The 11,813-nt window shown below is 44.4% G+C and overlaps 1 protein-coding gene across 1 annotated transcript in view; it reads right to left on the reverse strand.

Moving 5' to 3' along the window:
* Nucleotides 1-11,813, reverse strand: part of TRUB1 (TruB pseudouridine synthase family member 1) — a 28,613-nt gene that overhangs the window by 16,349 nt on the left and 451 nt on the right. The window contains exons 2-3 of the mRNA XM_079976774.1: nucleotides 7,954-8,049; nucleotides 6,998-7,053 (exon numbers count right to left, since the gene is read on the reverse strand). Of these exons, the coding sequence (XP_079832900.1) occupies nucleotides 6,998-7,053; nucleotides 7,954-8,049 (152 nt within the window). The remainder of the gene's footprint in view (nucleotides 1-6,997; nucleotides 7,054-7,953; nucleotides 8,050-11,813) is intronic.

Here is an 11,813-nt window from a genome sequence, read left to right on the forward strand (position 1 = left end):
CCGGGCTCCCCCGGTTTGCGCAGAGCTGCCTCTTATTCCGAAGCCCCGGCGTGCTGAGCAGTCGCGCCGGGGCTTCGGGTAGCTCTGCGCAAGACGCGGGAGCCCTCCTCCGGCTTGCGCAAAGGTGCCTCTTATCCCGAAGCCCCGGCGTGCTAAGCAGGTGCGCCGGGGCTTCGGGTAGCACTGCGCAAGACCCCTCCTCCGGCTTGTGCAAAGCTGCCTCTTATCCCGAAGCCCCGGCGTGCTGAGCAGTCGTGCCGGGGCTTTGGGTAGCTGTGCACAAGCCACGGGAGGGCTCCCCCGGTTTGCGCAGAGCTGCTTCTTATCCCGAAGCCCCGGCGCGCTGAGCAGTCGTGCCGGGGCTTCGGGTAGCTGTGCGCAAGCTGCGGGAGCCCTCCCCCGGCTTGCGCAGAGCTGCCTCTTATCCCGAAGCCCCGGCGCGCTGAGCAGTCGTGCCGGGGCTTCGGGTAGCTGTGCGCAAGCTGCGGGAGCCCTCCCCCGGCTTGCGCAGAGCTGCCTCTTATCCCGAAGCCCCGGCGCGCTGAGCAGTCGTGCCGGGGCTTCGGGTAGCTGTGCGCAAGCTGCGGGAGCCCTCCCCCGGCTTGCACAGAGCTGCCTCTTATCCCGAAGCCCCGGCGCGCTGAGCAATCGCGCCGGGGCTTCAGGTAGCTCTCCGCAAGGCGCGGGAGCCCGGCGCCAGGCTCCTGTGGCTTGCGGAGAGATGCCTGCGCGCGCTGAGCTCAGCGCGCCCAGGCTTGGCGCAGCTCTCCGCAAGGCGTGGGAGCCCGGTGCTGGGCTCCCGCGGCTTGTGGAGAGTTGCCTGTTCTGGGGGCTGGGGTTGGGGGAAGCTCGGGCTTCCCCCGCCCCAGCCCCATGCCTGGGGGGTAATAAATTTTCCCCCTTTATTTCCCCCCAAAAAACTAGGTGCGCCTTATGGGGCAGTGCGTCCTATAGGGCGAAAAATACGGTATGTGTTCTATAGCTTTTGAAACCTTACATTTACGAAAGCTTCGTGACTCCAAAGCAGAGTCAAAATAGGTTGCAGTCCATGAATAGGCCATTGGCCAACTTCTGGTGGACCACTTAGTGCCATGTATTTTGCAAAGGATGCTGGTCTATGTAGAATTTGATGTGATTCAGCGGAGCATGTCATACATTTTTAAGCAAGAATGAACATTCACTTAATGCATATTAGCTGCTCCTTGCTTTGAAAACATCAGTGGACCATGGGGGATCTTCACAGTTCTTGTATCACCCTACACCTGCTATACAAAATTCCAGGTTTTCCGGAACCAATCTTTCCAAACCCAGAAGCCTGTTCCCATTTGATGCCTGTGCCTACAATGAGCTCCACTGTTGGCAACATGAAAGTGATTCCAGTTTGCTTTATCTTAGCAGCACCAATAAAAGTAGCTTGACAAGTAGCTATCCATGTTTATTCAGAATTATGTCTCAGTGTTTTTTTTTATGGTGTTTATTCCAAGGAAAATGTGTATGGGTTTGCAGTCTGAATGCTTTTTTTTTGTAAGTCATAGCATCAGTATTCCTCCTAGATAACCAATGGATAATGGTACTTTCATGATTTGTGCACATATGCATTTGTATTATTCCTTGAGAAATGCAACAGTGGACAATGACTTGTATGAACAAATTGAACCATCACCAAACTAACACTACAGAAACAACTCTGTCAGCTGCTGTCATTTGTAAAAGACTATCAGCAGGCAGCATGATCATAAATCTCACTCCTTATGGGAAGATTTAACCATCAGCTGAACAGGCCTGAAAATAGAGCACTGAGTGCAATAAGGAGGGGGAGAAAGGCTACCGGTAATTCAGCTTTACATACCACAGAGCAGCAAGTCACCCAGATAAAGTATCCTTAAATCTTAATTTGTTTAGCAAAGCTATTCTGCAGACTTATTTAAATACATTCATGCAAACTCAGATCTAATTTGAAATTGTTTATCATCATTTACAATAATTACTTGCATGCTACAGGTGCTTAATGGGTTCCAGGAAAGACTGCTTTGCCCAAGCATCAGTAAAACTGCCTCTTTCTAAAATATACATCTTTGCCATCAATTAGCATTTCCATTAGAACAAATAGCTGATTGTGTTAAGAATGGTTAGCAAAAGTGAACATCCCTGCATATGCACTGTGTCCAGAAGAATACCAAAAGCTAGCAATTACCAAAAGCAACATAATGTTTTTTTAGAGGAAGCCATCAAATGCATTACTAACTCTTACCAGTTACTCCCATTCAATATACAATAGGCACTATAGAAGTGTCCCCTTCCATAGTAATCCTATTTCATAAGCATGGATCTATTTCCTGAAGGTCTTGTAGGAGACACACAAACCTGTCTACTGAGCTACAGGCTCCCATAGCTCTAGATCAGGAGTGAGGAACCTGTGCCTCTCCAGATGGTCATTAGTGGTGGCTGATAGCCCCTGCACCTGGTGGGGACAGCCAAAGTTATGTAGGCATAGCCAATAAGGTAACATGGGTGGGAACATGGGTGTGGCCAAATTTGTTCTGGTTTTCTTCCCATTCTCCCCCTGCAAAGGCATGGACACAAAAGAATTGCAATTGTATAAGAACTTAGCGCCTAACTCAGTGTTTTTCAATGTTGGGTCCCCAGCTATTGTACTGCAATTCCCATCATCCATAGCTAGCAGGACCAGCGGTCAGGGATGATGGGAGATGTAGTCTAACAGAAACTGGAGATCCAAGTTTGAGAAACATTGGCTAACTAAACTGAAACGTCTCTAACCTTGGTTTAGAAGGGCAATCTACACCCACAGAATCCACTGCCCGACTCAGGGCATTCTATGGGAGAGAGTTGTGAAGTCAGAGGCGGGACTTGCTGGTAGTAATTATTTTGACTGGCTAGACAGATGAGGTGGGCAGGAGCATCTGTGGAAGCCTCTCAGTCAGTGGAAATATGTTAATAATCACTGTGGGTGACAGGAGAAAGCCTAGACAATAGATTTCGAGGTCTGGGGGGCTCAGAATCTTAGATGGGCTATATTCCACTTTGCTCCGAAAAGGAGCCTTCACTGTTGGCCATGCCAGTTAGGACTTATGCGAGTTGAAGTTTAACAACATCTGAAGGACCACTGGTTCCCCACCCCTGTTCCAGATACTAAATTCCCGCTGTAATGGAATAGGAAACAAAAAGAAAAATTAAAAACATCAGACATTCATTACAGTGGTACCTTGGGATGCGAACGGGATCCGTTCCGGAGCCCCGTTCGCAACCCGAATGGAACACAAGACGCGACAGCACGACTGCGCGGGTTGTGTTTTGCCGCTTCAACGCATGCCGTCATTTTGAGCGTCTGCAGGTGCGCGAGCTGCGAAACCCGGAAGTAACGCGCTCCGTTACTTCCGGGTTGCCGTAGAGCACAACTCGAACACGCTCAACCCGAAGCACATTCAACTTGAGGTATGACTGTATACTTTTTCTAAGCCATGCTTACAATGCTTGTCTTCCACACATCAATGATTATTTTCAGGAGTTTAACAAAGAGATTCCACAGACTTTCAGCATTGCTTCAGCTGTACAGTACACACCTGAGAATGAGTTAATACTTCACAAATATAATATGGGGGACACCTGGCTTGCCAGCAGTACAGTGGTACCTCTGGCTGCGAACAGGATCCGAACCGGAGGCCCGTTTACAACATGAAAGGAACGCAACCTGCGTCTGCGCACGCATGGGTTGCAATTTGCCGTTTCTGTGCATGCGCGTTACGCCATTTTGCTCGTCTGTGCATGCGCGAGCAGCGAAACCCGGAAGTAGCCCTTTCCGGTACTTTTGGGTCGCCGCAGGACGCAACCTGAAAAAACATAAAATGAAGCAAACATAACAAGAGGATGACTGTATATGTGAAAAGGATCCAGGGGTCTTGGTGGACCACAAGCTACACATGAGTCAACAATGTGATGCAGCAAGCTTGCTTTCTCCTGCTCTGCAGGCTAGGACGCAAAGCAATGGATTCAAGTTACTATAAAGGAGATTCTGGCTAAACATCAGGAAGAACTTTCTGATGTTAAGATCTGTTTGACAGTGGAATGAACTCCCTTGGAAGGTAGTGGACTCTCCTTCATTGGAGTTCTTTAAGCAGAGGTTGAATGGCAATCTGTGGTGGATCTTTAGCTGATATTCCTGCATTGCAGGAGCTGGACTAGATGACCCTCTGGACCCTTTCCAACTCTACAATTCTATGATTCTGTTTTTCATACAAAGTCAAGATTGCCAACCAGAAAGTTGCTCATCATTTAAGTCTCTACTTCCATGCAGCATCCAAGCTGATTTTGCTTTGTGAAAAATAGCTCTTTGACCTTTGGATTAATTCTAATCTTTCTGTGTACCTGAGTACAAAATGCATGCACTACCTGTCAAGGGGTGTTAGGTGAATTCTGCTTTTAAAAAAGGCAAAGGGAAAAAAGCAACCAGGGAAGGACACCACAAGAAACCTATAAGCCAGCAATAGTCTCAGTCTAGAGGGAAATTAGCCATTATGTTCCTCAAGCCCCTCTGACAGCAAGCTTGTGTCAGAGTAAAACAGAACAGTTCCATTTCAGACAACTAATTAAAGCGGCTTCCAGTACCCATTTGGGGATCCCTGGGAAATTCAACTGACTATTAAAAAATATCTGAGTTGTTCAAGACCATGGCAAGCTCAGTAAACCCCCTATTCTGCTCATCTTTTTCCTCCCTAACCTCTGAGGCCACTGGGAGCCTGGATTTGATGTTATCCGGGTGACATTTTGATAACGGTTCTCTCTGGAGAGATGACAACCTTTGAGATCAAACGCTCATTCACCTATTGCTTAAACAAGAAGCTGCAATTAATGCAGGGGAGTGAATTCTAATCTTCTGCAAGTCAGTGAAGCTCCTAGGGATTCAGATAAAAAACAGCTAGCCTAGGAGAGCCCATTTTAAAAGAGCGGATTTTCAACTAGTTAGTGCATTGGAGATCACAGTACAGATTACTCACACTGAGCCTCTCATTCCCAGGGGAAAGTGAAATCACTCTCATCTGACCTACTTGAGGGAAGTAGAACTACTGTTATATGGAAGAAGCCACAACTGGATAATGCACAATGCAATCAAATGAATCCACACAGATGGTTTGAAGTAGCAGAAGTCTGCACCACCGTATCTAGTCATAGCTAACACTGACAACAGCTAGCTTTGCCAGATATGAGGTATCTCTGTTGTCAGAGAATATAGGGCCACACCAGAAAAATAGGTAAACAGGTGTCCTGGGATAATAAATTTGGGACATGACATGGAAGCTAAGAGCGTTTCAATCTATTCAGCAGCAATTAAAGCATCTTAACAACTATTTGCACCTCCTCTCCAGAGCCAGAAAGCATATTTACTAGCCAGCTTCAACAAAGGTGAATTTTAATAAACAGATCACTTTAGGGCTGAAACACCCAACATCATCCACTTACTTCCAAGCAGATCTGTGCAAGATGATAGTGTAGGAGTTCAAAGTTGAGCGGCTCTTTGCTTCACTTTTGAAGCTGAGCTGTTGCATCCAACACTGCCATTCAGCAAGCCCTGTGCTTGAGCAGGTCCATTTCTCCATGCTGGGCAGATGAATCCAACACAGCAAAAGCACTGATGGAGCCATTGTGCAAGAGCTTGTGCAAGTTTGAAGTCTCATTAAACTACCTTTTTATGCTCCTATCCTCTCTATATACAAAGCTATCTGGTTGTGGAACCTCTTTCACAAGATGACCCTCTAGTGAAACAAGTTCAGTGCTAATTCTCTTTCACTTAGCAGTATGTGGGATACAACCCCCAATGATCACCAAGTTCTAATTTTATTTCTTGAGCCCTGGAGGACTAAGCTCTCTCTTTTGTCAGTACATATATTTTGCGGGTAAGTATTAAAACTCACCAGTGTGTATAAATTGAGATCTCAATTAACCAAGCATAATTTCCAAAACAACCAAGGAACTGCCATTTCTAATCTCACACCAGAAATTTCATACTGTATCAAAGAGGAAGTGTAACATGTCCTCCAGCTGCGTCCAGCGTGTTCATGCAGATTACATTATGTTATGCTTTTCCTCCCTTGACACATTATGCACATTAATTGCACTATTTCTGCACCCTGCAAGTTTATGGCTACTGCCAACAGTGAAAACGAAGCTGAAAAGCCTCCACACCACAGATCATCAGCTACATACAGAATTCCACTCAAGAAGTGGTGCCTAGTGTCTACTGGGGTTGGCAGGGTGGAAGTCAGCAAGGTCAACAGGAGGCAGAGTCAGAACCAATGAAAGGCAGGGCCAACTCATTCCAGTTTTGCCCCATCCTCCTCCCTGCTCAGTTCTACAAGGGCAACACCAAGGCTAAGAAAGGAGAAGTCGATAAGACACTGCTCCCCCTGGACTGAATGCAAGTGAGAAATTAAGCTGGGGGAGAGGCTGGCTAATGGCCGGTTGAAGTTAGTGGGGCAGTGCCGCAATCCACCCTAGCGGAACAACCTCTGTTGCTGCCTTTACTTATGGGCCTCCTATCAGATATTTTGACTTAAAATAAGTTAATGGAAGCAGTTTCACATCTTCTCCCTTCCCTAAAAAACATCTCAGAAGGTTGGGGGAGCATCACAAACAGCATGGAATGGAGCATGGAGTGGTGCAGAAGGGAAGGAAGTGACAGGAGACTTTCCTGCTGTGAACTTCCTTAAGTTATATTAGGATCCAAGCCAAGGAAGCCGATAAAGCATTAACCGTTAAAGAATTAACCTAGAATGTGCACAGCCAGGATTCCAATGTAGGTTAAGCCTCAAGGCCTCACTTCTTTTAGACAGACTTGTTTTGTCAAAGCAATTTGAAGATCAGTGTAATTCCCAGTCTTTGCTATCTGAAAAGAGTGTCTGCCCTCAGTTCCCTATTCATAGTTAGTTCATTTACTGAAGGTGGAAAACATACAAAAAACATGAAGTACCCCATTTTTCCTTACCTTAGAACCTGCCAGCAAGCTGCTCAGCATTTTAGTTCCTTTTCCAATGCCAACCACTGTTAACAAAGAGAAACATTACTTCAACAACTGCCCCTGTCACCTCTGTATTCACTACTGCTGTCTGTAAAACATCATGCCAGTAACAAATATTATTTCATGCAATTCTGACACTTTCCATTAACAGGGTCAATTGATTGAAAACAATGACAGAAGAAATTTTAGGAGGGAAAAAAATATTCTGGTGCTTTTCATTTTTCCAGTATGTCAGGGTGGTTGGGATATGGTGCGTCGAGAAGCAATGCACATAAGTGCAATGTATTACTAAAAGGACCATCAATCTACATTGGGGTCCTTCCGAGCTATTTTAAAGGGTCTGCAGTATTTATGACTGAGCAAGCAGTACTCATTTCTCCAACGTCAGTGGCTTAAAAAAGGAATGCCAGCAAAGACAAAATATGGTAATTCAGCTTATTTGCCCAGTTTACAATAACAGAAAAAAGGACCTGCTTTATTTCTATTATTGTTGTTTTAAACTGTTTTTAATGTTGCATAATGTTGCAACCCACCTTGGGAACTTAAAAGCTGGCTTCACATGTAATGCTAGGCCTTAAAGTATGCTTTTGTACTGGGCACAAGCTGCAGGCTGGTGTACTCAGTCCAAGCACTTCTGCTTTGGAGTGAACAGGTAAACAAACCACAGCTGGACTAGCTTAGTATGATGGCAGAACCTCAGAAAATATAACATAAAAACCATAAAATCAATGGACATCATAAAATGGCAGTCCAGGAGCAGAGGAACCAGTTATTTAAACCAGCCATCTGCACAGGACTGAAGAAAAAGTACATCTAAATTTCACATGGAAAAGCTGCTAATGTGGCAGACAAGTTATCTTCAATGGGAGAGAGTTCTCTAGGGACACCTCAAATAAATAAATAACTGCTAATATGCAAATTACCTAGCACTCCTGCAGCACTGCTATCCAGAATCCCACCATGTCCAATCTTTAACATTTTATTCCTCTTCCTTCTACTAGGCTTTGGCATACCGGTTTCTGAAAAAATAAGATCCCAAAGGATAAAAAGCTTCATAGAACTTCATAAAAATAACAAACAAGGCACATAAATCTGCCGTTCACATTGAAAGGTACCAAAGTGGCACAACTAATTTAATGGAAACAGTTTAATCCCAAGGAGCGAGGAAAATTGTGAATCAGAATCCTAGGATTTGTCGTATCATAAAACGAATAGTATACCTAGAGCTTGTTCTCATATCTACCATCAGCTGGCATCAGATAATTAATAATTTTAATAGTTAACAGACAGGGTGCATTATTTTCCCCAACAACATACAAGAAGCATCACATTTACTGATTTGTTACAGTAATAAAACCATAACTAGAAACAGTCACAGAATTTTTCCAATGTTGTCAACAGTGCACAGCAGTCTCTCAATATGTTTCCCACATTTAATTACATATAATGGCTTGGATCCAGCAGACTACATGCACAACCAAGTCCCTTGCTGGCTATGGAAAGAAACAATATGAGATTGCACGCTGTTCTGTAGATAACACTGTGAAAGCCCTGCCTGCACTTGCATTCCCAGCTACAAGGTTGCGAGCAGATGGCAATGTGGTGCTCAAGTCAGGGGATGCAGTAGCTACCCCAGTATCCTCCAACCTGGTACCCTCCAGCTGTTTTGGATTACAGCTCCTATAGGCCACTGCCAGCATGGTACTGTAATTGTAGTTCAGAACACCAGGACTTTCCTGATCCCGTGACCTGGATCTCCTTTTTTATGATACTGCTTTGTTGTGTATTTTAATCTTGTTTTTAAATTGGTTTTTGTGTATTTGGCTTTTATAATTTGTAAACCACTTAGTAACCCACTTGGCCATTAAGCAGTATAAAGGTAAAGGGACCCCTGACCATTAGGTCCAGTCATGACTGACTCTGGGGTTGCGGTGCTCATCTCGCTTTATTGGCCGAGGGAGCCAGCATACAGCTTCCGGGTCATGTGGCCGGCATGACTAAGCTGCTTCTGGCAAACCAGAGCAGCGCAAGGAAACGCCGTTTACCTTCCCGCCGGAGCGGTATCTATTTATCTACTTGCACTTTGATGTGCTTTCGAACTGCTAGGTTGGCAGGGAATTAAGCAGTATATTATCTAATAAAATAATCACAACAAAAACCGATGCATCTGAAATTGAATAAGTGAAATTAAATTTGTGCTTTGGTAATGAATACTTCACAGAAGCCAATAATAAACTGCTGTTAACTATTACCTGCTATTGGTCCATTTTTTTATTTCCTACAAACCGAGGGTGAGCACATGCTTACCATCCCCGTTTAAATCAATGGGCCCAGTACATGCAAAGAAACTTAGTGCTCAGAAATGGTGGTAAATCCAGAAACGAAGCTAGATTGCAAATAATTCATAAATTTTGCCAAAATATGTTGGTAACTTTCTCTTTCCAGCAAGGCAACTAATATGACTAGTAGTGTGTTTATTTGGCCATGTCCCTACAAAAACTGGCTTCTCATTGGAGAACACTTACACAGCATCCACTATTTGGATATTTTAGGACATATCTAAGCTCTCGCCTTTCCCTCAACAGGAACATCCAAATAAAAGTTATCCACCTTACATACTCATGCAAAGATACAAATGGTCCCAACTCTAGAACCCCCAAATTCAGCTCCAAATTAGGCATGTTGACAATATTTAAAAAACCCCAGAAGCTACACAATCATTTGGTTAGAAAAGAAGGTTTAGGATGCTTTTTTAAAGGCATGCCACAGAAACATAACTCCTTTCTGCATCTTGGGTTAATTGCAACAGGTGAACCATATCAGCACTCTAGACATAAATGTGAAGTGAGAAATGCTATCCATCAAGTCAGACTTCCATGCATTATGCTGGAAGATCAGATAAAGTGTTGAGACATTTGTTCTTTGCACCTGTTTGCAAAGGCAATGGAACCCGCAGAATTTGGGCCCAAGTCCAAGGCCCCACATCGCTATGGACAACACAGTGGTGGTGAGAAACAGGTAGGTCATCAGTACAACACCCAGCATGGTCGTTTTTTTCTAGTGCTCCATTCGTCAGTCCCCTTGTCGGAGGCTGGTTACTGACTGCATCATGGGAGGAGCAAAGAGGTGGCAGGCCAAAGCCAACCAGAACTTGAACATGCTCAGCAAACACTGCTATGCCAGGAGGATCAGACCAGCATTTGGTGTACTCCACACTGTGTCCTGGTGTGTTCCCTCACCTCCAGTTCCACACCATCAAAGAACTCCTACAAAAAAAGCTTTTCGTTTTTCCTTTGGAGGTAGTGTTGAGAATGGCAGATAGACGGCAGGAGGGGAGACCAAATGTGATGGATAGATCACTGCCCCCGCCAACAGCTGTGGGGTGGGAATCAAAGACTATTGTTCTTTTGAAAGTTATCAATGACAAAAAACAACAACAAACCACTGGGTTTTCCTTTGAAGGGATGTCATAGTTACTCTGGAAAATCTGTATTACAGATGTGGCAGAAAAAGAAACGAAAAATCCACCATCGCAACCTGTTATCATGACAACGGAAATACATGCACAAACACCATTTAGAAGAGCTTAAGACAGAAGTGGATGAAAGAGATTAAGACAGGAAACTACATATTATCAGGGTCTTTCTTTGTAATTATCTGGGTTGCCAAGCTGTTGCTACTGCTATTATTATTATTATTATTATTATTATTAATAATAATAATAATAATAATATACCAGTGTAGGAATGAAGCAGTTGTAAAGAATGCAATTAGGTGGATGGAGGTGGGGAGTGGGCAAGAAAGGACAAGAAATGAGCACTACCTGAAGGGAAGCAGTACCCACTGTCCAATGCCTAAAATGACCAAAGTGCACCACTGTGTATAGGAAACAGTGCCAGATTTAGGTTTGATGAGACCCTAAGATACTGAAGGTAATGGGGCCCTTTACATGTCCAGCTGTCCTTTGTCAACAACAAATTCTCACTGTTTTGTGTGTGGAATATATGCTATATGGTAATTTATGGACCTAATAGGTATCTAAAACCATTTGCATATGTTGCCATACAACCAGTCCATGCAGAATGTAGGCATCCTACATATAGAAATGAGCAAACCAGTGATATTTTAGGGAGCAGGCAAGCAGGTGGGGCCCATTACTTACATCATAGGAGCCTATACAACACAAAACACTGTTGCTGTATGTAGGTTTTATTTATTTGTTCTTTATCTTATATTTTGGAAATGTACATCCAGGGGTTTTTTGTCCTTTAAATTTTTGGGGGGGCCCTAAGCTATATCTTGTTTAGCTTACACATAAATCCAGCGCTGAGGAAATAATGAAGAAAAGGGTTGTGCAGCATTCAGAGTCTCCGAGTCAACTAAACTCCACTACTTCCTAGGCAGGCATAGGCAAACTTGGCCCTCCAGATGTTCTGGGACTACAGTGGTACCTCTGGTTAAGAACTTAATTCGTTCTGGAGGTCTGTTCTTAACCTGAAACTTTTCTTAACCTGAGGTACCACTTTAGCTAATGGGGCCTCCCGCCGCCATGCTGCCACCACACAATTTCTCTTCTCATCCTGAAGCAAAGTTCTTAACCCAAGGTACTATTTCTGGGTTAGTGGAGTCTGTAACGTGAAGCGTCTGTAACCCGAGGTACCACTGTACAACTCCCATCATCCCTAGCTAACAGGACCAGTGGTCAGGGATGATGGGAATTGTAGTCCCAAAACATCTGGAGGGCCGAGTTTGCCTATGCCTGCCTTAGGACCTGCCTAGATGA

Source organism: Podarcis cretensis, assembly GCF_951804945.1.
Source record: "Podarcis cretensis genome assembly, chromosome: 5".
In the NCBI taxonomy this organism is placed as follows: domain Eukaryota; kingdom Metazoa; phylum Chordata; class Lepidosauria; order Squamata; family Lacertidae; genus Podarcis; species Podarcis cretensis.